Below are 24496 nucleotides of genomic sequence, written 5' to 3'. Positions count from 1 at the left end.
GAGGCTGACTCCAAGGTTACATTACTCAAAGCAGCCATATTTATTTTTATTTTGGGGGCAGGAAAATCAAATAACTTGGGAATGAAATTTGAAAAATATATATGTCTTTAATTTTCCCTTTTATACATTCAAAAAATGAAATAATAAATTGCCTGGATAGGATTCTTACCTTGCAACTTTGCTCATTTCTACATTAAAGGAGCTCAAGTAGGAAGGATGAGAAATACTTGTGCTACCACATTCATGAATTAATAGTCCAGATTGGCATACACCAGTATATTACATATTAAATAATTCAGACCTAAACTACAAGTGCAGCTACTTTTCTGTTATTTTCTGACAACCATATTTAGAAAGTTCATTATTTCTGTTTTATCTGACCTGAAATGCACAATCCCAATAACCCTGCCAAATTGTATACCCAGTTCTATGATTAAATGGAAGGAATAAAAGGAAAATCAAGATTCTACAGCACATGGAATAGCACAGTTAAGTAAGCTTCCCAGCTGAAATGCTAAAAATAAAGAGAATAAAAATGAACTTTGCTATGGTGCCTGGAGATTGTAAGCAACCGATAGAAGAACGATTATGACCTGAGACACAATCCCAACACAATCCCAATGCAAAGCATTTATACACAGAACCTCACTAAGATAATTAATCTTACTTTGCAGTGATATATATTTCACCTTAGAAGTTTCTGGTAGCTAAAATGGTATCTGGATTGGGTTGCTGAGGGTGAAAATCACAAGGTTACTTATTTTTCAAAAGATGTACATGTTTCAGGATTCAGGAGAAAGGGGAAAAAGATAGTGTTCTTAGAATCAAGTTAAATTTCTAAATCCTAAACTCTGTCTCTTTTTCTATTAAATGTTTATTTAATTTTTGTTAATGCACTGATTCTAACTATAGTTAGATGGCAATGGTATCATATAGCTGGAAAGGTTGGGGACCACTGTCCTATCTCAATACATGGTGTCTCCTATTTATTTTCTTCTTTCTCAACTTGTGAATAATCTATTCACTTCCCATCACCAATCTATTTCTCTCACAAAGATATTCAGAAAGTGAAAATCCTGACATCAGTAATGCCAGCCAATGTCTATATCTGCCCATTGTTCAGCGGTAGTATTCAGCAGATTCTGACCAGTTCTGGAGAACCGGTAGTAGAAATTTTGAGTAGTTCGGAGAACTGGCAAACATCACCTCTGACTGGCCCCACTCCCATCCATTCTCTGCCTCCTGAGTCCTAGGTGATAGGCTGGGTCTTTTTTTGTTGCCCTGCACAGGAGAATGGAGCTATGGGAAGAGAATGGGATTTTGCAGTCTCCTCCTCCTGCCGCACCCACCAAGCCACACTCTGCCCACCAAGCCATGCCCACAGAACCAGTGGTAAAAAAAATTGAATCCCACCACTGCCATTGTTGATGCTTTACCTTCTATTGTTTAATCTTTTTCTTCTAACATGGCTTTTGAGAAATTTAGACCAGTGGTCGCCAACTAGTGGGCTGGAGACCACTGGTAGTCCATGTGAAAATGTTGGTGGTCCGCAGAGAAATGTCATCTCCAAAGCATCCCCCAAAGCAATTAATCCAGGTTGTGCAGGAACACAAGGCTGCGCTGCCCACAAGGCCCATGGGAACACAAGGCTTGTGTTGCTTGCATTGTGAACAACACGAGGTAGTGAGGGGAGGGGGAAAGGGAGGAGGGGGAGAACTTGCCCCACTCAACCCACATGCCTCACCTGGCCACTGGGCTGCTTCCTTCCATTTCTTTCTTCTTCTGCTTTTGGCTGCACGCAAGGAAAGCAGCAAAAGTTTTTCTTTCTCTTCCCCAAACTCCACCAGAAATGAGTCTTTGGGGCCCTGCAAGGCATCCTGCTCCAAGAGTCTGTGCTGGCATGACAAGTCTCACAAAGACTCATTTCTGGTGGAGTTTGGGGGAAAGAAAGAAAGACTTCTGCTGCTTCTGCTGCTTTCCTTGCATGAAGCCAAAAGTCTCAGTCTCTCTCTCTCTCTCTCTCTCTCCCTCCCTCCCTCCCTCCCTCTCTCTCCCCCCGAGAATAGAGCTGGAGACAATATCCCTGATCCCAAATAAAGAATGATCGATTGGTAGGAAAACAGGGTGGGGAATTTTCCTGCAGACTTTTGGGGGGGTTTTGCAGGGTCTCTGGTCTGCAGAATTTAAAATTATGAGTTTGGTGGTCCCTGAGGCAACCACTGATTTAGACAGTAAGCTCCGTAACTAGGAGTTCCAAGGCACATGCATGTAGAGGATGTAAATACTGTGTTTCATCCATATCAAGAACATATATTTTCCCAGTCTATAAGTCATTATTAAAGTTAATGCTTCTTTTGTTAATATTTCAGTTCCATCTAAAGATTATCCCAAGCAAAATGTCCAAAGCATAATGTGAAAATATACCCTTTTATTTAACATTAGTTTCAACATCTTGAATGATTCTTTGTAAAGTTCTGCTTCCTTCAGTATGCTCTCTTTTGACCTACAGGGTAGTGTGTCTTTCTCTACAGAGTATGTATCCACAGAAAATTGTATTCTTTTAGGTTTTTAGTCATTTCCATGTCACAATTTTCTACAGAATTCTCTTTTCACTTTCAACTTCTAAGAATGAGTCTTTTCCATTCAGGTGTCCCACAACTCTTGTCTCCTTTCCCAGAGGATCAGTTTAAAAGTGTGTTACCTCCTTTCAATATTAATGCCAATAGTGCAGTTTCTTCCTGATACCAATGAAAATTGTCGTTTTTGTACAGAGATGGCTTGTAAAGATACCCCAATGCCTAACAAATCTACTTCTCTCCTCTTTATTCCATAACAAGATCTCTGTGGACTTAAACTCTCACAAAATTTGCATGGAAGCAAGAGCCATTGAAGTCTTAAGAGTTTAACATGCATAGCACTGGACTAGAAGTTATGCAAAGTATATTTTACAGTATTAACCTAAATTATGCAATTCTATTCATTTTGCTCTAATTTCTGCAGTTACTTCAGGATGGCAGTCTTCACCTGTTATCTAAAATACAGGTCACGAATGTACTTAGTGGCCATTCGAAGTTACAATGGCACTGAAAACAATGCCTTATGACCATCTTTAACAATTACGATTGTTATGGCACCCTCATGGTCACATGATCAAAATTCAAATGCTTGGCAACTGTCTCATATTTGTGACAGCTGCAGTGGCCCAGTGGTCATGTGATTCCCCCTTTGCAACCTTCTGATAAGCAAAGTCAATGGGGATACCAAGTTCAATTAATAACCATGCTACTAATTTAACAACTGCAATGATTTGCTTGATCATTGTGGCAAGAAAGATCCTTAAATAGGGCAAAATTCACTTGGCAACTATATCACTTGAATTGGCATTCTTCAGTCTCAAGAGACTATGATATTGTTCTATGAAACAGTAACTGCCACTTCCCGTGTTATTTCAATGCTGTATGCAAAGCTGGAGTGTCCTCTCCAGAGCACGAGGCCTGGGTAATTTAATATGGAGGATATACTGTTACCTAAGCAGTACATCTTCCCCTCTCTATGTCACTGAGACAGTCTAATGGAATGGCAGAGCCAATACGATTAGTTCCAGCTGCGTCTCACTTAGCAACAGAAATTTTGGGCTCAATTGTAGTCGTAAGTCATGGACTACCCGTGATACAACTCAGTCAGGTTAACATCTGGATATAGAGTGGGAGTGATACAAACATTTGCCAGTTCGGTAAAAATTATTTGCACAAATGCTAGGGCTGATGTTCTAGGATTAGAGCACTGCTAAGAAATTGTCAAACAAGTGCTCCAAAAGTTGGATATACAGCATGCTAGGAATGTGTAAAAGGACACCAAACATCTCTGTATTACCCGTCTACATTATTTATTACTAGTTTTCCCAAGGCAAAAGGAAAGGGGGGAAAAAAGGGTTTCTAAATGCAAGCACCATATAAATCAAGTTGTGTGTTTTCAGAGAATAAATTCATCCCTTTCTCACCTGGGCTTCTAACATGAATCATTTGGTAGCATTACCCCAACTAGTAGAATGAGAAAAGAATGGTGCCTTGACTGTATGTCAGACAGCTGATTTAATTGGTATTTTATGGCATTTTCAGTATTTTATGATTTTTGGAAGAAAATAGACTCTAATCAATAAAATGTCACAGAATACCAAAGCTACAGATCTCTGTCACAATCTAAGCATGATCACCCCAGCTTTTTCTAGACAACCATAGGCACAGAACAGCAAAATATCCTTTCCCTCTTTTAAAAAGGAATCTGATTTTAGCATTCACCTCCCTTAGGATCCCATTTCCCAGGACACAAAATTTGAGTAGACAACTTGAGTAGAGAACTGCTATAACATCTGCTCACTATGCATGAGCTGATGGATTAGACATAACACCAACCATACATTTTTGGCCCATCTCAAATTCTACAGCTGGGATTTTTCAAAAGAATTAAAGGAGGTCAAGAAACAAGCACGCAATACCTAGCACACTCAGCTACATATTTCTTTGGAAATAAAAGGTATTCATTTAATATTCAATATTATGAATGAAGATTGGTACTGGACCGCATGTCTTCCAGCAATGACTTGTATGTACCCACAAAGTTTCTTCCCAGAAAGGATAAATCAAACCTTTGCTTAAGCTATTTATTTCACCCATAAAAGCTTCTGAGAGTCCATCTGTTCACTTTTGCTATGCAAAGACTGATATTCCCTTCAAGCAAACGGAAGTGGCAGATCTCTAAAATAAAGAAGGCAATTTTAATGGATATTCCTAGATGATTGTATTGATCCTACACCTGAATGTAATGGAAACACTGGCAGCAATAAGTAGTCGCCATTTCACATCAGACATTTGCATGTTGAACTTCTGGAACACTTGCACTAAGGCAAAATATTATCTGAAGTAAAGATATGTAGAGGTTGGATATGAAACATCTGACTTAATCCCTCTTCCTGCTGCAGAATTTTAAAGTCCTGAACTGAAAAAAAGATACAGAGCAAGAATCTGGCGGCTCTGGAACAATGTGTCTTGTTGCCTCAGTACATTATTCCTTAGCTAGAGAAGAGTGCCAGTAAAAATACAATTAATTATGGCAATCAGACATGATCATTCACTCATACACTCACTCACTCACTCATTCATTAAATGTATATGCCATGTCAATCAGACTTTAAGGTGTGTGCGATATATACAAGATATTCATATATAAAGTACAATATTTAATATTATGAATGAACAATCTGATACTAGGGGAGTGGGGCAGATAAGGCTTCATCTGAATGATCATTACAGCTGCAAGAACTATCAAAGTATAACCATAAAGCAGGAGGTAGGACCAGGATTTGAACATCAAGAGATTTTGGGGAAAGAAACAAGAAAAACATTGCAGGGAAATATTTTTTAATAACCAGAGTAATCACAAGGGGCAGTGAGTATCCATCTAAAAATAATCTTTAATAACTTCTACATTTGCCTGAGGATTTCACATCTACTCCAATCCTCTCTTCCTAGACAGCAAAAATTGGATTTAATATATACAGCGCAGGATGTCAACTTCCAACTGACTCTGTTTTGTTGGATTCTGGCATGTAGCACAATTAGAATTGCTCTGCAAATCCTAGCTTAAAAAGCAGGTCAGTCAGAAAAAGTGAAGGTGAATAAGAAAAGAATACCTCTTTGAATATTTCAATTTTACATTTCCTTATCTGACCCTTCAACAATAACCCTCTCTACTATTTAAAACCTGAGAAGAAGAAGAAAGGCTCTTAGTTTATTTGGCTGTGAAAAATAAGAAGCAGGGAAACTTAGAAGAATGAGAAGTGCAATTTAATACCATGAGATCTCTATAATTTCACAGAAATTAAGACCCACAGAATCTGGTCTTTGTTTTTTAACAATCTGATCATTCCCATATATGTTCAACCTTTTAGAGCAAAAATACAGTTGAGGAAAAAAAAAATCCCAATTCACACCCAAAAGTCCCAATTCTTTGACAGCTCTAGGAAGTGTTTTGGGAAGACACATCTAAATCCAGAAGTTGCTGTTTAAAAATAGACTAGATAAGTTTGACTCAAGAAAGGGTATTACTTTACGAGAAAAGTAAAATACTTTCATTTCTTTTTTATATTTATTTAGTCAATTTCCCTATTGATGATGGAGTTTGGGGGTGTCAGTTTTTCAATGAAATCTAGAAATAATATTTTTCAGAAAAGCTCCTACAATGCATCTATCACAAATGAGTCTTGCATTTTTTTTAAAAAAATGGAAACCCAACATATACTATTGGTAGTTTCCAGTTGACTTCACTGTTTTATCTGAAATCATGGCCTTCCCTTGTATATTAGCAAACTGAAACCAAAGAACAAATGTTCAAGCCCAAACAAACTGCAATCTTTGAAATGCTACACAAAGGAACAGCTCATTGATGTGGCCAATTACCAGAAAATAAATAGATCTCTCATTTGTTGTTCAGAAATTTCATTCTAGGTCTGTCAAACAGTCACATTAGAGATGTTCAAATGGTCGATTTCTACTTAAAGATCTTCTCCAATTCTATATTTCCAGAGACTTCCCTGAATCATAAACCACAAGTGGAGCATGATAACTAGCTAAAGAATTATGTGATATATAAAGTAACAGGTGTTGAATTCTGACTAAGAAGTTCTAAAAGAAGTCCTAGGTTAAACTTAAAATTTTCAGTCTATCCGATCTCATAGATTTGTTATTCAGATAAAAGAGATACTTTTTGGGGATATGAATTTCTTAAAAAAGTAGAAAGAAAAGGCAAATGTGTAAATGTGTAAACTCACTAATACAGAATGGAGCAAAATACTTTAATTTTGGGTAAAGGATATTTGGAAACAGTGGATTCTGAAGTTCACTTTAAAATTGTCTGCTATTCAAAATCAATTTAAAAGCAGTTTTACAAGAGGAACCAATTTTACTGGATGAGATTGAGACTGGCTGATTTGAGGTGACTTCAGCATATTTTTATTTTTTCTTTCTTTTCTATTTTACTTTCTATTTCCTTTTCCCCATCTACCCCCTCTTTTTCATTTTTTAAATGTTTTTTAAAATTTTGTATTATTCTTTTATCTTGGTATCTGCATAGTTTATGATGAAATGGTTCTGCACATTTTCCATGTATGGTCCTGCCAATGAAGAACATGGAAGTACAAAGGCTCCTGGACTCAAGTCATGATGGCATCATGTACATCATGATATCATCATAGCATGCACTAATGCCATTTCCATCCATAAACTAGATAAATGACACAATTCACATAAGTTTCACATGAAAATATGCAAATAATTTGCATATGAACAATTTGTATAGTGACATCATTTGTCTCATGTGCACAATTCATGTGAAGGCCCATGGGGAAGCACTGCATGCCTTGTTACATATAAGAAAAGATGTGCAAAGCTCGGGTGAATATCTCTCAGTCTGAAATAGGATACAGACTTATATTTGAAGAGAGAGTTTTTTGTTAAATAAGTTGGTCATGAACCATATGAAAAACTACACATTAAATATGTTGGGCAAACCTATCTTTCAAGTGTCTAAATTATTCTATATCCCAACTGTGTTAATGAAGTTAAAGTAAGGGAGACTCCACCCTTCCTGGACAGTTTTCTAGATTAGTCCAAAAAATAATAATAATCAGAAGTCAAGGAGCTGTCCAAAAACAGGAAGCAAAAATCTCAAATTCTCTAATGTGAGATTTGAGGATTCCAATGCAACTAGAGATTAACATTAGAAAAAGCATTTTGAAGGGCTGCTGAATTTTAAAACAAACAAATTAGAAATGACTCTACGGAGAGAATTTAGATCAATTTTCTACTTATAAATCTGATTAGAAAATGCAATGATCCCCAACCTCTGCTGCATAAGAACTGGATTGTCTACATTTAGGTAACTTCTAACTAAGGATTTACTCTCTCATTTACTGAAGCCAATCTTAGTGTGTGTGTGTTTATGTAGAAGGAAGGAGGGAGGGAGAGAGAAAAAACACTGAATTTCAGGAAGCAAACTAGTGTGACCCTAAGGAATCTCCTAAAATTACTTTAGTTGTGTGAGGGAAACATGTCATTGTGAAGTGGAAGAAAACAGTACACACTGCCCACATATCAAAGCACTGTACCCTTTATTTAACATAGGAGAACAACACAACAGCTTTCTTTTCTATATGAAAGAGTTCAATCTAAGGAGTGCCATATTTTGAATATACTTTAAATGGTGCTGGCTGAGGCAATTTAAAGTGGATGAAAAGTGGATTTCAATGTTTGTTTTTCCCCTAAGCCAAGAATTTTAAAGATCTCAAATACATAAGAATTGATGCTTATCCAGTTCATAAATGAGGACGTGAAGCTTATTCCCAAATACTAACGCTGGTATTCTGTCACCAATCTATTTATTAAAATGCAAATGCACTTTTTATATACAGTGGGTGGCTCTGTAATAAGGTATGGGCACACTAACACAAAGGTATAACAGAAAATAGAAGATTGCCCCTGAGCAAAGCCTGCCTTGTCTTCTTCATTTTCAAGGAGATAGTTCTTAACTTTATTTTATTTTATGATGATCTAACATTTCAGTCTGTCTCTCATATTAGTTTCAAGGCTATACAGATCTTCTCCTGATACCTGATATTCCTTCTTCCACTTATTTTTGGTAAACAGAAGGAAATCATTATGTTATATTACAGAAATTAATTTTTTAGAAAGGATACATTGGATTGGATTGGATTGACATTGCTCATGCTTTAGTCCCATTCATATCATCGAGAGAAGCTTGAAAATATGGTTAGGGATTTCTTTACAATAGCCCACTGATTCAAAAAAAAGTCATACTGTATTTGCTTTTCTTCTGGGGAATCAAATCAAAGGATCAAAGACAAAAGGGATGAACATTTGTTACAAATACCCTTCTTGAGGCAATATCTGAAGACAGTATAGCTTATTGTCTATCTCTCAGAGTCACTCTGTAAGTGAAATAAGATGCATATAAAACAAACAATCAAACAAATAAATATTTTGGGGAATGTGCACATTCACTATCTTTCAATGATGGAAACAGGAAGTAGTAAGTAAATTAAGAAAGGTCTTGATCATTAGAACATGGGCTGGCTAAGGACTTGAGGGTGATGGAACAGAGTTAGTTTGGTATAGTGGTGAAACTTCTACCCTAGAAAACAGGAGATTGTGAATTCTAGTCATGCTTTAGGCATAAAAGCCAGCTGGATGACGTTGGACCAATTACTCTTTCTCAGTCCAAGTGACCTCATAAGATGGTTGTGAGGAAGGAATACTACATATGCTCACTATCTGGAGTTAAAGTAATAAAGGCAGGATAAAAAATGTAAATAAAAGTAAATAAATAAACACCCTTGTTGTCAATATATTCTTGTTGCAGGCAAGCAGGCTTAGCAGAAAAAGGTATTCCTAACTCCTCCATCACATACAGACAGAAACTTTGAGTGGTTTTAAAAGAAAGGCAGAATTGGAAGAGAGGTGGAGGTTGGGGACCAAGGCTGAGAAATTCTTTCCATCTTTCAAGCAGCCTCAGAATTAATTTATTTGAATCCTGAGGGAAAGGAGCATCTATCTAAACAGGAGGCCAGGAGTTGTTGCTTCAAGAAAAATGGATATATCTGTGAACATAAGTAAATAGGTTTTAACTAGATTCTGTGCTAGCTTTTGTTGATTGTTGGTTGCTCTCTGGCATAACCTCAAAATGGAAGAGGAAGAAGAAGAGGGGGAATTCTTTGTTTCTTTACTGAGGTCGTGGGATGGGAAATCCTAACTGTATTGTACCAGCACCATTTTATGTGTGCTGCTTGAGGCATGAGATTGTCTATTGGCTTTATCACTACTGAGTTGAAGGAGAGGGGTGGAGAGCTGGACAAATTCTTCTAGCCAATGCCTTAATGCTCTATGGCTATGGTAAGATAAGAATTACCTCCTTTTATTTTTTTTAATGGGCAGAATGGCAGTACAGGATGTGACAGTCCTATCTCTTTCATGTATCTGATATTAGGGGAGGATGCCAGATAAGTCTCTCTCTCTCTCTCCCCATCCACCCACCCCCAAATTTGATAAACCATTTCCAAAGCAAGAACTACATGCTATTCTTTATCCGCAGGTGCATTGCTTCTAATTTTTACTTTCTTTGTTAGTGCTGGACTAGGACTGGGAATATGAAATTCAAGATTACCTTCACCTATGGAAATTCACTGGGTAACTTTGGACCAATCACATTTTCATAGCCCAACCAACTTCACAAGTTTGTTGTGTGGGAATAAAATGAAGGAAGATCTTTGCTATGAGTTGCCTTGATCTCCAGTAAACCTAACAATCAAAACTAACCAAAAACTAATAATTATCTATTATTGTATCATACAAATGTCAAAATGTCTCTCAAGTCTGTTGTTAAAAAGGAGAGTATACCTAAATGTAAAAAGGGGACATGAGTTTTGCAAATAGAAATCTGCTTATAAAAATGGGATTGCTTCTCACTTTTTTCTCCAACTATCTGAGAAGATCGGGGGGCGGGGAGGGGGCGTTTGGCTGGAAGAAACCATTCCATCAGCAAATACAATCCACCAATTTGTATCTTTAAAGGCATTCATCTATCAGCACAAGAAAGTGACAGCCTTGCTTTTTAGATTGTCATTTGGTTTGCTTGATGGCAACCTCAGGTATTTACAAACATGCATCCCATTTTTAACAATCAATTAACACATAATGCTAACATCGTTAAAGATTCTAGATAAAGGTGTCTTACTCCAGATGGGAAACTGCTTGTATGAGATGCTGGGATATGCTCTATATCAGGGGTGTCAAACTCACATTGTCACGGCAATGTCATGTGACCTTGGGGCTTTCCCCCCTTCACTAAATCATGTGGGGGTAGGGCCAGCATGTGACACAACTGGCCTGTGGGCCACAAGTTTGACACCCCTACTCTATGTGAAATTGACAATATATTAGGCATTTAACATATGCAGAATCACTCTGAGGTCACAAAGCAGGGACAAGGAAATAAGACATGTTCAATACTCACACTGAGTAGGAGGCACTTGTTTTCTTTGATGGCTCCTATGCATCCCACAAAGCCAATGATCATCACAAAAGTCCCTGTGATGATCAGCAGGTTGGCAGCTGACAGAGAAGGGAAGGAAGAAGAGAGGGTAGCGAAGTTCCCTTGAGTAACGGCTAGCCATATGCCAACTCCAAGGATCCCACAGCCTCCCAGCTAGGAAAAAAAATACAAAAAACAAAGAAAAACAAACTCAGTCATATTGCTAAGACAGGTGTTCTCGTGATCAGCATCACACTTGCTTTTCATTAGCATCAGCAGCAGTAGAAACGCCATTATCTAGAAGAATGGTTATTTTTGAATCTAAGCATATTTCTTTACACTGAAATTACATTGGGGCCCTAAGTTGGGAAAAATGCCTATAGAACTGCTGATGCATGTTCACCTTGGGGCACAGATCACATAAACAATCATGGAACTTTCTGGTTCACTAAGCCCTTTCATAAAACAGCAAGGAGCAGGGAACATGGTTAAAGCTCTGATCTCTCCTCCTCTGGGAATAAATTAAAGTAATTTAAATCAGCATCACAAAGTGAGCTGCCACATAGTTAGGATTAGAAATAAAACTCAAGGACCTCAGCCAAGTAGCTTTGCTCAAACTCTCATGCTTTTGCTTAAAGGAAATGCACCCACTGCAAAAAGCTAATAAGTCCATGCATAGCTGAAGACTAAAACAAACAAACAAAACATGGAATAATTTAGGCAACTCGGAGATTTGAAAAGCGGAGTCGGCCTCAGCTGTAAAACTTCATTGCTGCAGGCAAAGAACTGCCAGAGGCTTTATCAGCTGTCCTGCTTACCGCTGTAATATATATTAGGGCAATTTTTCAAAAGCATTCAGGGATCAGACCCTTCCCATTGCATTTCCAAGGGGAGGCGTGCTTCCAAAAAGCATCAGTAGGTCTGTCTCCTTGCTTTTACTGCCTTTAGCCATTCCACTGTGTAAGTGAGTTATAGCTTTGCTCTGTAAACATGTGGCTTTAAAATGGAAAGATTCATTCTGGATGCCAAGAGTCCTGGACTCTGGAATAGGGAGGAATTTGGGAGCCAAGAAAAATTAAGGCAGATATGCTAAAACAGGCATGTGCTGATGGCCAACACTGCCACCATTACAACACTGATGAGTAGAAGGGGGGAGATCATTAGACCCTTACTTCATCTTCACCAGTGTGAACAACAAGGAGCTGGTTGGAGGTATATATTACAATTCCAAAAGCTGGCATCTGCTAAATAACAAGTAGGCTTTGGTTCTAAGCCCAGACACAACCTTCAAATGATTAACAATCGTGGAAAAAAACTACCAGTAATTATAGAAAATTCTAGGGAAAATGACCAACTGAAGACAGCTCCAGGAATAAGCAGAACCAATGTTTGTGGACTTCTTTTTATATATTAACAATTGTATTAGTTTATAGTGTAGCATACAAAGAAAGTACAAAGTAAATAATAGGATTTTTTAAAGGAGTCAGTAAATTAGCTCCTTGTTTCTCTCTAGATAAAAGAGAGAGACATGAGATTACCTAAACTGTTGGCAACTGGAATAGTCACCCCTTTTCCTCACAAATAGACAGTAATACTGTACAGTGATTACTAATGAGAGAGAGGAAATTTACCATAGTTCCTTCAGCTGTAAATGGAGCCTTTCAAAAGAACACTAAATTTGGACACTTCTCTTGCTAACTACATTTAGAAATTGTTTATTAACTGCTTGAAAGAAGTTAGATACCTTCAGAAGGAACAAGGTATCAAATACCTGGTGAATAAATACCTTCACACCTTAATATATGACAATGAAATTTATTTTTATTACTTTTAGGAAATTAAAATGAAGAGCAAAAGGACAAGCTTTTGGCTAGACTTTTAAAAAAATATTTTTTTTCTTTGTTGGATTTACAAGACAGACAGCTTAAAGAAAAGAAGAAATTTGTTACAAGGATCAATAACTACTGGGATGGCTCACCGATGAAGGCTGTTCTATGTTTAAAAAGAAAGAAAAACAAAATTGATTTATTTGACCATAGTTAAAATGGAACATATTGTCGTTCTGCATGATTCTTTTTGGATTTACTAATATTTTGACTGGAAATATGTGGCTTTGGTTAAATGTTTGTTTTATGCCTATTTTCTGTATCCTAATTGTTTAATATCTAAATAGATAGTATCTAACTGTGTGATTTTCTTTAAAGGAATAGTTTTTCTGTAGGGTTAAATTGTAGCCTTTTTAATATTAAGATGCTGGGATTGCTTAGATAGATTAATTAAGATTGCTTAGATAGTTTAGTTAAGATGTGAAATGTTTATTCAAATGGAATAGGTTGTCATTTGTGGTGATTCTCTTAGGGATGGTTCGCATTTAGATTGAGTGTACTGCAATTTGCCCTTCCCTTTTAAGGTCTCTTTTTGTTATGCTAAACTTTAGGTATAATTTATTTATACTAGGTTTTGGGGATCTTTTAATGCTTTTTAAATGGAGTTTTCCCAATAGCTGAAAGTTGAGATGTGGAAAGTTAAGTTTATGTTTGTTAATTTTAATATGATAGAGCTCTGTTTGGGGTTTTTGCTGACAATTGTATAAGGAGAAGATACTGCTTATTTCTTTTTTTTTTTCCTCAACTTTTATTTGTTTTTTAATATAATATATAAAAAACCCATTTCAATCAATCAGTCTGTTGTCTGGATACAATTGTTTTTAGATGCTTATTTTATAGATTATATGATAAAGAGATTTATATTTGTTAATTAAAGAGGGGTGAAACAATTATGAAATTGTTAATATATTTTTGCTAATCAATTAAAAACACGGATATAAGGAAATAGCCAGGGGTGGGATTCTACCAGTTCTCACCTATTTGCTAGAACCGGTTGTTAACATTCTAAGCAGTTCGGAGAACCAGTGGTTATAAGAAATTACTGGCCTAATCCTGTAAGGAAGGCAGGAAGGAAACATTTTGGTGTTGCTTACAGAAACTGCCTCTCCGTAAACCCTTATTACATTCTTGGCAGGACTAGACTTCCTGTCTCTGGAACTTCTCTGGAGTTTTTTTTTTCCTCTTTTGCTGGTACTTTGCTTGTGTGCAGTGACCATTCAAAGTTACAGTGGCACTGAAATAAGTGACTTATGACCATTTTTCACACTTATGGCTGTTGCAGCATCCCCACAGTCATGACAGGCCAGGCGAGGAGATGCGTGCCTCAATGTGAGTGATGTTGAGTTGGCCACACCCAGCCAATAACATGACCACCAAGCCATGCCCACCAACTAAGCCACGCCCACAGAACCGGTTGTTAAAAAAATTGAATCCCACCCCTGGAAATAGCCATTGCTTAAAAGCAAATATCTGAGTCAAGGGAATAAAAACATTTAGGTATAAGTGAATTCAATGGCCTTGAAACTAAGAGTCAAAGTAAGTTCATCTCCTTTCACAACTTGGCATGTTTCACTACAATTCCCTGATCAATGTATAGCAACCTACTCATTATGTGACCCCTCAGCTCTGTCTTTGACGTCTGCAATGAACAGGGCAGTTAAACACTGGGGAGGTCATAATATAATGGATTGCATTTGACTTCATAGGTCACAGGCTTGATATAGACTGAAGCATTATAAAATATATATCAAACACTAAATTAAAAAAGGATGGCCATATGATATAAAAGAGTCAGCTCTTTTATTCTGCAACTTTAGGAATAGTCTTTCAGAGTGCAGACGTTTCTAGATGTTTCCTTAAATAATGGGTTGCTTCTGTTTCCACAGAAGAGAACAGAACAATTTAAAGGGATGGATAGTTCTCTTAATAGCCTGGAAATGTGGCATCCTGTATTCAAATCAAAACTTTTATTAGGTCATGTTAAAGTTTTGATTTGAATACAGGATGCCACATTTTCACGCTATTAAGAAAATTATGACCCATGGGTCAGAAAGTACAATCCTAATAACAATAGCGATAGCACTTAAGACCACTTCATAGTCCTTTACAGCCTTTTCTAAGCACTTTACAGAGTCAGCATGTTGCCCCCAACAATCTGGGCCCTCATTTTATCAACCTCAGAAGGGTGGAAGGCTAAATCAACCTTGAGCCAGTCAGGATCAAACTGCTGGCAGTTGGCAGAGTTAGCCTGCAATTCTAACCACTTTGCCACCACAACTCTTTAAAATACATCAAACTGTAATTATTAATTGAACTTTTAAAAAAAATTGCAATAAACTTTCATAAAATTTATTATTATGGTAACTAGTACAAATAGCTATGGCAATTATCAAATTTTGTGCTAAATGTCCACTGTAGGTACCACAGATACAAACAAATAAGAATAATCTTATAGTGGAGATGAAGGGCATAACAATTTAATAAAGAAAATAAATAATAAATGATAGCACAAAATCAGGCAAGCTGGAAAGGTATGTCAGGCAGGGGTGGGCTGCTACGGGTTCACCTGGGTTAGGGTAGACCCATAGCTAATGTTATGGTTTGGTGAACTGCCAAATCCCGCCCCTAGCTGGTCCCACCTGCCCTGCCCCTCCCATACCACCCCACCCCCCAGGAGTCTCCACGTGGCCCATTTTGGATGCGAGATAAGTGCAGGGCCCATGCAGAGGCTTGGGGAGGGGAAAAAATGGGCCTACCGGAAGTTCTGGAAGTCCAGAAACAGGCCTATTTCTGGCGTCTGGAGCCAGAGGAGGCAGTTTTCGCTGTCCCAGAGGCTTGAGGAAAGCCTCCGGAGCATGGGGAGGGCAAAAAATGGGCCTCCCGGAAGTTCTGGTAGGCCACGCCCATCCAGCAACTGGGCAGAAAACCCACTGCTGAAATATTTGAAGCCCTGATGTCAGGGTCCTGTCACACAACAGGACTTTTTAATGTATTTTATGTTCTCTAAGAGAGTACCTCTTAAACTGGTATAAATATATCTCTCTCTTGATTGCCCATCTCAATAACATTTTTTCATTTGTAAATACCAATTAACTATATATTTAATAATATCAAAACCTTTGACTATATGCATTAATAGTTAGGAACTTCAGATACAGCTTATGGATAAAGCCCAGATTATACCCAGATTGAAAGTCAAGAGATGTTTTACTGCTTGTTCAAAACTTTTTTTTTACTGCTTGTGCCTTTTTTTGCAAATGAGCTTCAAATAAATAAATAGATAAATGACAGCAACCTTAGAAGTTGGATTTTCCCATTATGTCTGCTTTCCATGAAAGTTTAATTCAAACATAAATCTTCTCAACATATTTCAAATGTGTCTTAGAGCATTTAGTGCAGGAAAAAAAATAGAACGGTCACTAAAACTGGAGCCAAGGCTGCCAAGATATTATAGAGGAAGGATAATACCTTTGTAATTATGTACATTAATGGTTTTTGAAATATAGAATTCTGATTTTTTTGCTGCCACATAGAAATTGTTCAGAGTTTTGTAGCCTAAGCCAAGGTGTGGTCCTAGGTAACATCTAACAAGCTGCAGATTATGGGCTCATCAATGGTGAGTCATGCAGAGGGAAATTCACTGCCCTTAGGGACATTCCCCATTTGGGCCACATCATCTTTAGAAAGCCCAAAGCTTTATGTCTTTTAGCAGAGATCTTGTTCATACATTCATACCTGGTCCCCCACATGCACAATTCATGTGTTTACAGGGAGCAGTAATACCACTCAGCCTCTGGGGTGTCAGGTGCCTCATAGACACCATTCAGAAGGGTTAGGGTTAGGGTTGCATATGCAAGTAGATAGCATAATCACCTTACAAGACAACAAGCAGCCTGCTGGTCTGGAAGCAGCAGAGAAAAGGTGCACACTTCAAGTCTTTGTGAGGAATTAATAGAATAACAGAGTTGGAAGAGAACTTCGAGGTCTTTCCTGCTCAGGCAGGAAACCCAATGCCATTTCAGACAAATGGTTGTCCAATTATTTTCTTAAAAAGTTTCAGCGTTGGAGCACATACAATTTTTGGAAGCAAGTCATTCCACTGATTAATTGTTCTGTCAGGAAAGTTCTCCTTATTTCTCTCCTTGATTAGCTTCCATCCATTGCTTCTTGTCCTGCCTTCAGGTTCTTTGGAGAATACATTGAACTTCTCTTCTTTGTGGCAGCCCCTTAGATATTAGAATTGTCTTAGACCAAGGGTCGCTAACCTTTTGGACCTCAGGGACCACCAATCTCATAATTTTAAATCCCGGGGACCACTCATGAATTTTGACTGATGGTAGGTTGCTGACGTTGGTGGGAGAGAGAGGGAGAGAGGGAGAGAGGGAGAAAGAGAGATCTCATCTAACCTCTCTCCCTCCTTCCCTCTCTCTCTCTCTCTCTCCCTCCCTCCCTCACACACACACATGCACAAACACACAGAGGCATGGGTAGGATTCAAATTTCTTAACAACTGGTTCTGTGGATATGGCCTAATTTGTTGGTGTGGCTTGGTGGTCATGTGACTGGCTGGGCATGGCTTGTATGTAAATATTATAAATATTTATGTAAATATTGTTTTTTTATATAAAAAAGAGCAACTTTTCACCAAAATCAGGCAAAGCAGGCAGGCAGATTGAGTTGCTCACAGAGTCATTCAGAGATCTATCTATCTGCCATCGGGTACCCGAGTCTGTCACCTAAAATTTGCTTGCCGGGGGTCTGCACTGAATAATAGAACAGTCCTAAGGAAGGTTCAGCTCTGCTTAAAAGCAAAGCCAAAGATCTAAAGACTAGCTAGAAAGCAAGAAATGCAACAATTTCCTGCTTTCTAGCTAATCTAAATCTCCCGGCACAGCAGAACAGCTGATGGTTAGGGGAAAAAAAAGGAAAAATAGCAACTTAGCAGGCAAGTTTGCCAGGTAAGGAGTGAATGGGTGGAGAGGGTTCCCACAGGCCATGTGGGCGGTGCAGCCTTGTGTTCCTGCACAGCTTGGATTAATTGCTTTAGGGGGGGTGTTCTGGAGGTGACATTTCTCTGCGGACCACCAAAATTTTCTCAAAGACCAGTTGGCAACCGCTGTCTTAGACAACACATTGAAAATTTACCCAGTACAATACCCAATATTGTTTAAGTCGGTGCCCAAGATAGTTGCTTCTTTCCGCATAAAGGCAAAATTGGTTTCATCTCAGAGATTGTTCCAAGACTATCTGGGCCACAGGTAGCTTTCTAATTCCATCCAGTTTCTTGATTTATTGTACAGACTGAAAATACAAGTCCTATTGAGTAGACTTTCTGTTGAAGAGGGAACATATAAATAAAACAAACTTGGAATAAAGAACAGACACTAAAGTTTTCCTTCTGGTGCTATCAACTACTCCTTATTTCCCCCCATCACTTGATACTAAACATGTGTAATCAATGGATAATCATATTGCTTTTTTCCTGAAAAAATGCCTCACCATTCCTTGCCAAACAATTTACCAATTTATTGATGAGACAAGGCCTCCTGTGAGTTTTCAGAGCTTGCTACCATAGAAGAGAAGAATCAAAACAAAACTATTAGCATGGGCTGGATCTGATAGCTTTAGTACCTCAGGGAAGCCCCCTCCCCCCTCCATTGTCAAAATGAGAAGAGACACTAATCACTGAAACAAAAGAGTAACAGAAAAGAAGCCAACACACACAAAAAGGACTTCAAAAATGGCATGTTGCATTAGCAAATAAGAGCCAGGCTTGTATTGATTTTGCAGGAAATGTGTGAAGCCAGGCTTGTTTATCAAAGATGACACCTCCAGCTAGTTTCCTGATGACGGCAGCATTTATCCACCTTAAATTAAAATGCAGCAGGTCCTGAATGCTGGTCCTGAGTAATTATTTTTGACACCTCCTCTAACCCACACAATTACGACAGATACATTACCACCTCTTTTCCTTATCTTTATTCTTGAGCCAAGACGTAGAGAGATAATGTGATGTGGTTATTTATGTGAGCATAGCCATTCTTATCAATTGTAAGCCACCTTGGGAGACTGAAAAATGAAGGAACAGCCTCATTTTGACAGAGTGGTCTTGAGGTGCTGGGCAAGGGCAAGCTTCACATTTTGTTTCCTCCTTTGAATATTCAAAATTTTCAATCTCTCTTCTGTTGGATATAAGCATGGGCATCTGTTTTTTATAGTAATTTTATCAAACATTACAGTTAAAAAAGATAAAAACTAATGCAAACCAACTAAAAAATAAAAGAATAAATTAAGACGATGTAGAAAATAAAAAACAAGAAAAAATAAGCGTATAATAAATACACCATCTCTTACAATACAAAAAGTGATATATTCTTCTAATAGGCTATCACTTGTTTATAATCAAATCCTCAAAGTTATGATACTGAGTTCTGATCAGCAGAAGTCCATCAAACATTACCAGACATAACAACAATCCTTGACTTGTGAATGTAATGGAGCCTGACAAATTCATTCGTAACTCAAGGATTCGTAGGAGTGAATCACATAATTTGAATGTGATCACTCCCTGCTTTCACCCACACATTTGTTAACTGAATGTGCGGGTTGTTAAGTGCAAGATATATCTCAGGGTGGGAAAGGCTATGGGGGACCTAGTGATGGAACAGGCCACCCAAGGCCTCCCTGACCCACTGAGATACCTCATACTTCCCTCCTTCTATCCTGCTGTGCTGGATTCACTTACCGCACAAAGATCTGTGTCCTCGCGGCTGTGGTTTCTCTGCCTTGGAGGGAGAGGAGAGCAGGATGATTTACCTTCCAGCATCTGGTCAGCTTGCAAATGCTTTTCACGCTGAGGAGGCCGTGACCTTGCACAATTTCAGGCACCCAGGTGTGGGATGCTACCAGTTCAGCCCAGTTCTATAGAATCAGTAGCTCTGAAGAACAGCAGACACCAAACCTTTTTGATGTCTGCTTTTTTGTTTGGCCCAGCCACCTGCCCAGGCTCTTGGCTGTCCTTTATTTCCTGCTTTTTCAACCTCAGCTGCTTTGCGCAGCAGAGCTGAAGTTGAAAAAGCAGGAAGGAAGATTTTCAAATGCTGTGTACCCGTGCACAGTGCTTGTCAGATGTCTGGGTGGCACAGCTGAGGTTTTTAGGAAATGGTCTACATGTGCGCGCAAAATGCACTCTCATCAGGGGTGGGATTCTACCTGAAGGAAAACTGGCAAATTGTGTCATTAATTGGCCCTGCCCCACCCCACCCACTCACTCCTTACCTGGCATGTGCGCCATCAAACTTGCCTGCTAAGTTGCTTTTTTTCCTTTTTTCCCCCTGACCATTAGCTGTTCTGCTGTGCTGGGAGATTTGGATTAGTTAGAAAGCAGGAAATCAGCAGATTTCTTGCTTTCTAGCTAATCTAAAAGCAGAGTTGAGCCTGAAGCTTCTATTATTCAGTACAGACTCAGGTAGCAGATGGCAGAAACACAGATCTTTACAAGAATCTGTGATTCTGTGAGCAACCAATCTGCCTGCCTGCTTTGCCTGATTTTGGGTAAAAGTTGTTCTTTTTTATTTAAAAAACCAATATTTACATATATGGTTGTGAGTTAATTTTATGAGTTTGCTTGCAAGCAAATTTTATGTCATAGATTCAGGTAGCCGTTGGCAGATAGATAGATCTCTGAATGATTCTGTGAGCAACTCAATCTGCCTGTCTGCTTTGCCTGGTTTTGGGTAAAAGTTGCTCTTTTTTATTTAAAAAACCAATATGTACATATATGGTGTGTTGTGAGTTAATTTTGTGAGTTTGCCTGCCAGTAAATTTTAAGTGACAGACTCAGGTAGCTGATTGCAGAAAGATAGATCTCTGAATGAATCTGTGATTCTGTGAGCAACTCAATCTGCCTGCCTGCTTTGCCTGATTTTAGGTAAAAAATGTTCTTTTTAATAAAAAATTCAATATTCACATAAATATTGATAATATTTACATACAAGCCATGCCCAGCCAGTTATATGACCACCAAGCCATGCCCAGTCAGCAAGCCATGCCCAGTCAGTCACATGACCACCAAGCCACACCCACAAATTCAGCCACACCCACAGAACCGGTTGTTAAGAAATTTGAATCCCACCCCTGCAGGCACCCATCTGATTTTGGGTGCCTGAGAGAATGGGTGCCTGAAGTCATGCAAGATCATGGCCTCCAAAACATTTCACTCTCAGCACAAAAAGCATTTGCAAGCTGACAGGATGCTGGGAGGGAAATCATCCTGCTCTCCTCTCCCTCAAAGGCAAAGAAACTGTGGCAGAGAGGAGACAAATCTTTGCAAGGTGAGTCCAGCATGGCAAGAGGGGAAGGGGGGAAGCAGTTGTGGGGAGCACAGGGGGGATAGGGTGAATTTTGCAATGCCTCTGCGGTCGTTCATAAGAGAAAATGACTGCTGTGGTGCTGAAACATTTGTAATTTCAGAACTTTGTTGTAAACACTTGGGGGAGGTTATTGTGCAACTTCAAATGGTCACAAAGTGAACAGTTGTAATTCAAGGATTACATGTATCTTTTTTTAAACTTTGATGAAATAAACTAGCTTTATATTTCTCCCCTTTGATTTTTAACAATCTTGATCTTTATTCCCTTCCTATAAATTGATATCTTTTCATTTTTTTTCTTGTCCCTTCTCACAAAATTCTTCAAAAACATAGCAAGTCTCTTTTATAAATTGTTAAATAAAAATTCCTAAATTATTTAAGCAATGAGCAGATTGTCCCCTTCTGACTCTACCATTCTGTAAGTGGGTTGACAGATATATAACATTACAATCCAAACCAAATCAGAAGAAAGTCCTAGTGCTTCAAACGGGTAACCAGGGTTTTTATTCTAAATAAGATGGTCATTAAAAATACATGTTAAAAAGGAACGGCAGTGATGTGAAATGTATTTTTTTAAAACAACTAAATGCACCTCCAATTAAGACATCAATAATAATAATGAGTAATTACAAAACTGCTATGGGCTGTAGTTGTTATTTATGTTCTCTTTTTAAAAGCAGTATACTCTTGTTGTTCCAGAAAATTTCATACATGTCTATGCAGGCTTCTGAAAGCTGAAGTAAATTTGGAGTTCTTTCAAGTCCACTTTGGGTTTTTTCTCATTTATCCATATCATATCTTTCATTTAAAAAAAATCTGTGAGAACATTGCTCTTGGTAAAGATTAAAAAAAAAAATGGCAGGGCTGCTCATCTTCATGCTCTTTAATGAAATCGGGACATTTTGGTAAAATCTTGGGTATTGCTCCACATTTGTTTGGCAACAATGGTTCAGAAAAACTAACAACATGTTCTGCAATACCATCTTCCTAATACAGCACATACAAATCAATTTGTTTTAGGTGGTGTCCTTGATTTTACAAAATTATAGATCCAAAACCTTAGTAATCCAGCACAATTAACACATCATTTCATGATTTTCTTCTAGCCCAAATTCATTTTCTTGTTTATGAATAGTTCAATCTGAAGACAGTCAATTTACCATTATATTAGGATGCAGAAGAAGAGCCTGTCAGTTTGTAACATGAATGATGAAATGACAGGTAGATTGAAAGAGAATACATAAAATGATGAGGTAAAAATAGTTGTAACACAGCTGGCACAGAGGCCCGATGATCATGGTGATCCAGTCTCAGTAATGAAAGGTGTCAGGTGTCTGGTACCAGCACAATACTCTAGGATCTTCTACAATCACTTGTTCCAAAACATAGCTAATTGCATAATGATATAGGATTGAAGTGAATGTGAAGTGAATGGCCATAGGCAAAAATGGAGGAATCTATGCTAAATAAGATAGATTAAAGTATCTGAGCAAGACAGAAAGATAGAAAGCAAAGAGGCAATGGAAGTAGAATAGATTGCAAGATTGTACTAAATGGTAATGTTTTTTTGGAAGCAGAGCATTTACAAGGGCCAGGCTGACCCCCAGAAATATTCAGAGATATCACCTGCCATGCAGGTAATGCTTGGTCTAAAAAATTATGAAGTTATCTTTACAGTCTTTAAAACACTTTATATTAGGTGTTTGAGTAAGGTATTCACTGCAAATTTGCAAACCCAAAGAAGTTCCTAACTCTTATTTCAAGTTTCTGTAAGTGTCAGTGATGAGTTCATACACTGAGATGCTGCTGAATTACTGCCAAAAGTTCAATATAGTGTATAAATAATTCCACAGTATGACTGCAGGCAGGGGAAGTAACATTTTGATATATCCTTAATCACTAAAACATTTCTATAATGTTCTGGAGGATTTCCCATCTCCTAAAGCCTGCAAGTAACTTGTCTAGGTGCACTAGGATTTTAACAATTGGTCAGTGGCTACAGCAATGCCATACAGATGAACTTTTCTTTTTTTACTTTGGAAAACAAAATGGAATAGAGAGAAGACCTTCATCTACCATTGACTAACACATCTTGGAGTGGATATTTTATCAGAATCAAGCTGTATTGCAGTGTGCATTGTTGCAGTATGAAAAGAATGAGCTGGACCATTTGGAGCAAATAAGCTTTGAGCCTACCTCCTTTTTTTTTTTTTTTTGCTTTTTGATAGACACTAAATTTCAATAAAAACAGAATATTTGTACTTCAGGGTTGAAATGAGGAATCCTTGGTGCTCTCTGAGTTTGGTTGCTTTCTTGCAGACATTTCATTACCCAAACTAGGTAACGCATAAGTGCAAGGAAACAATCAAACAATCACATTAAATTCCATAATTAACATTAATATTGCACATTGTATGTACTGAAAGTTTATAAAGAAAAAGTCAAGTCTCTTGACCACCACTATAAAAATCCAAAAATGCATCTTGAATTCCCTCTCAGAATGATAGTATCTCCTAGTACACAGAAATACTCTACTGTCACCTTATTAGAAACATATATGGTTAAAAAGCAAAATAGGCCTTTGAAGTCATTTAAATACTTTGGGACAGAATATAGTTATATTGCATACAAGACTGTGCTACATGATGCTGGAATGTTGTCCCACTGAGCTTTTACCTCTATTTTACCACATGCCACATCTTTAGAAATGTTAACAATTGTTTAACACTTCTTGATCTACAGGATAAGCAATCCTTTGCAACATGACAGACTTTACAAAGTTCAGCAGTAGCTATCTTAGCGACTTGAGGCACCACATAAAATTTGGAGGAAAACAAAATGACAAAGGTGATATTCCTACATTTTGAGAGTTCACTCTATACTTAAACAAAATGTATTTGTTTAGAGCACTGTGTCCCTTGCTGCAAATGTTCATTCACATCACAGTTGTCTTTTCTGTTCTTTGTTATGTGTTCTTGTTGTTGTTTTACATTCAGGATTAAATGAAATATTTTGTTTTGGTATTTGGGATAAGCTAGGCAAACAGTGTTTTCTAGCAAAAAATTCCCCTTGGGTATGTCTGGGTAAACTGTATTATTATACTACTTCCTTTATAGTACAATTTCTTTGATAAAACAAT

The 24496-nt window shown here is 37.9% G+C and overlaps 1 protein-coding gene across 12 annotated transcripts in view; it reads right to left on the bottom strand.

The window, feature by feature from the left end:
- TSPAN4 (tetraspanin 4) overlaps window positions 1-24496 on the bottom strand; it is a 754211-nt gene that overhangs the window by 99277 nt on the left and 630438 nt on the right. For all 12 annotated transcript variants that reach the window (XM_087920957.1, XM_087920956.1, XM_087920962.1 and 9 more), the window contains one exon: window positions 11083-11274. In XM_087920957.1, the coding sequence (XP_087777083.1) occupies window positions 11083-11274 (192 nt within the window). The remainder of the gene's footprint in view (window positions 1-11082; window positions 11275-24496) is intronic.

The sequence above is a fragment of the Pseudonaja textilis genome, chromosome 1 (assembly GCF_049901715.1).
Source record: "Pseudonaja textilis isolate UNSWEBS1 chromosome 1, rPseTex1.2, whole genome shotgun sequence".
In the NCBI taxonomy this organism is placed as follows: Eukaryota; Metazoa; Chordata; class Lepidosauria; order Squamata; family Elapidae; genus Pseudonaja; species Pseudonaja textilis.
Note: the sequence above shows the minus strand (reverse complement) of the source record. Positions and strands in the feature narration are given on the sequence as shown.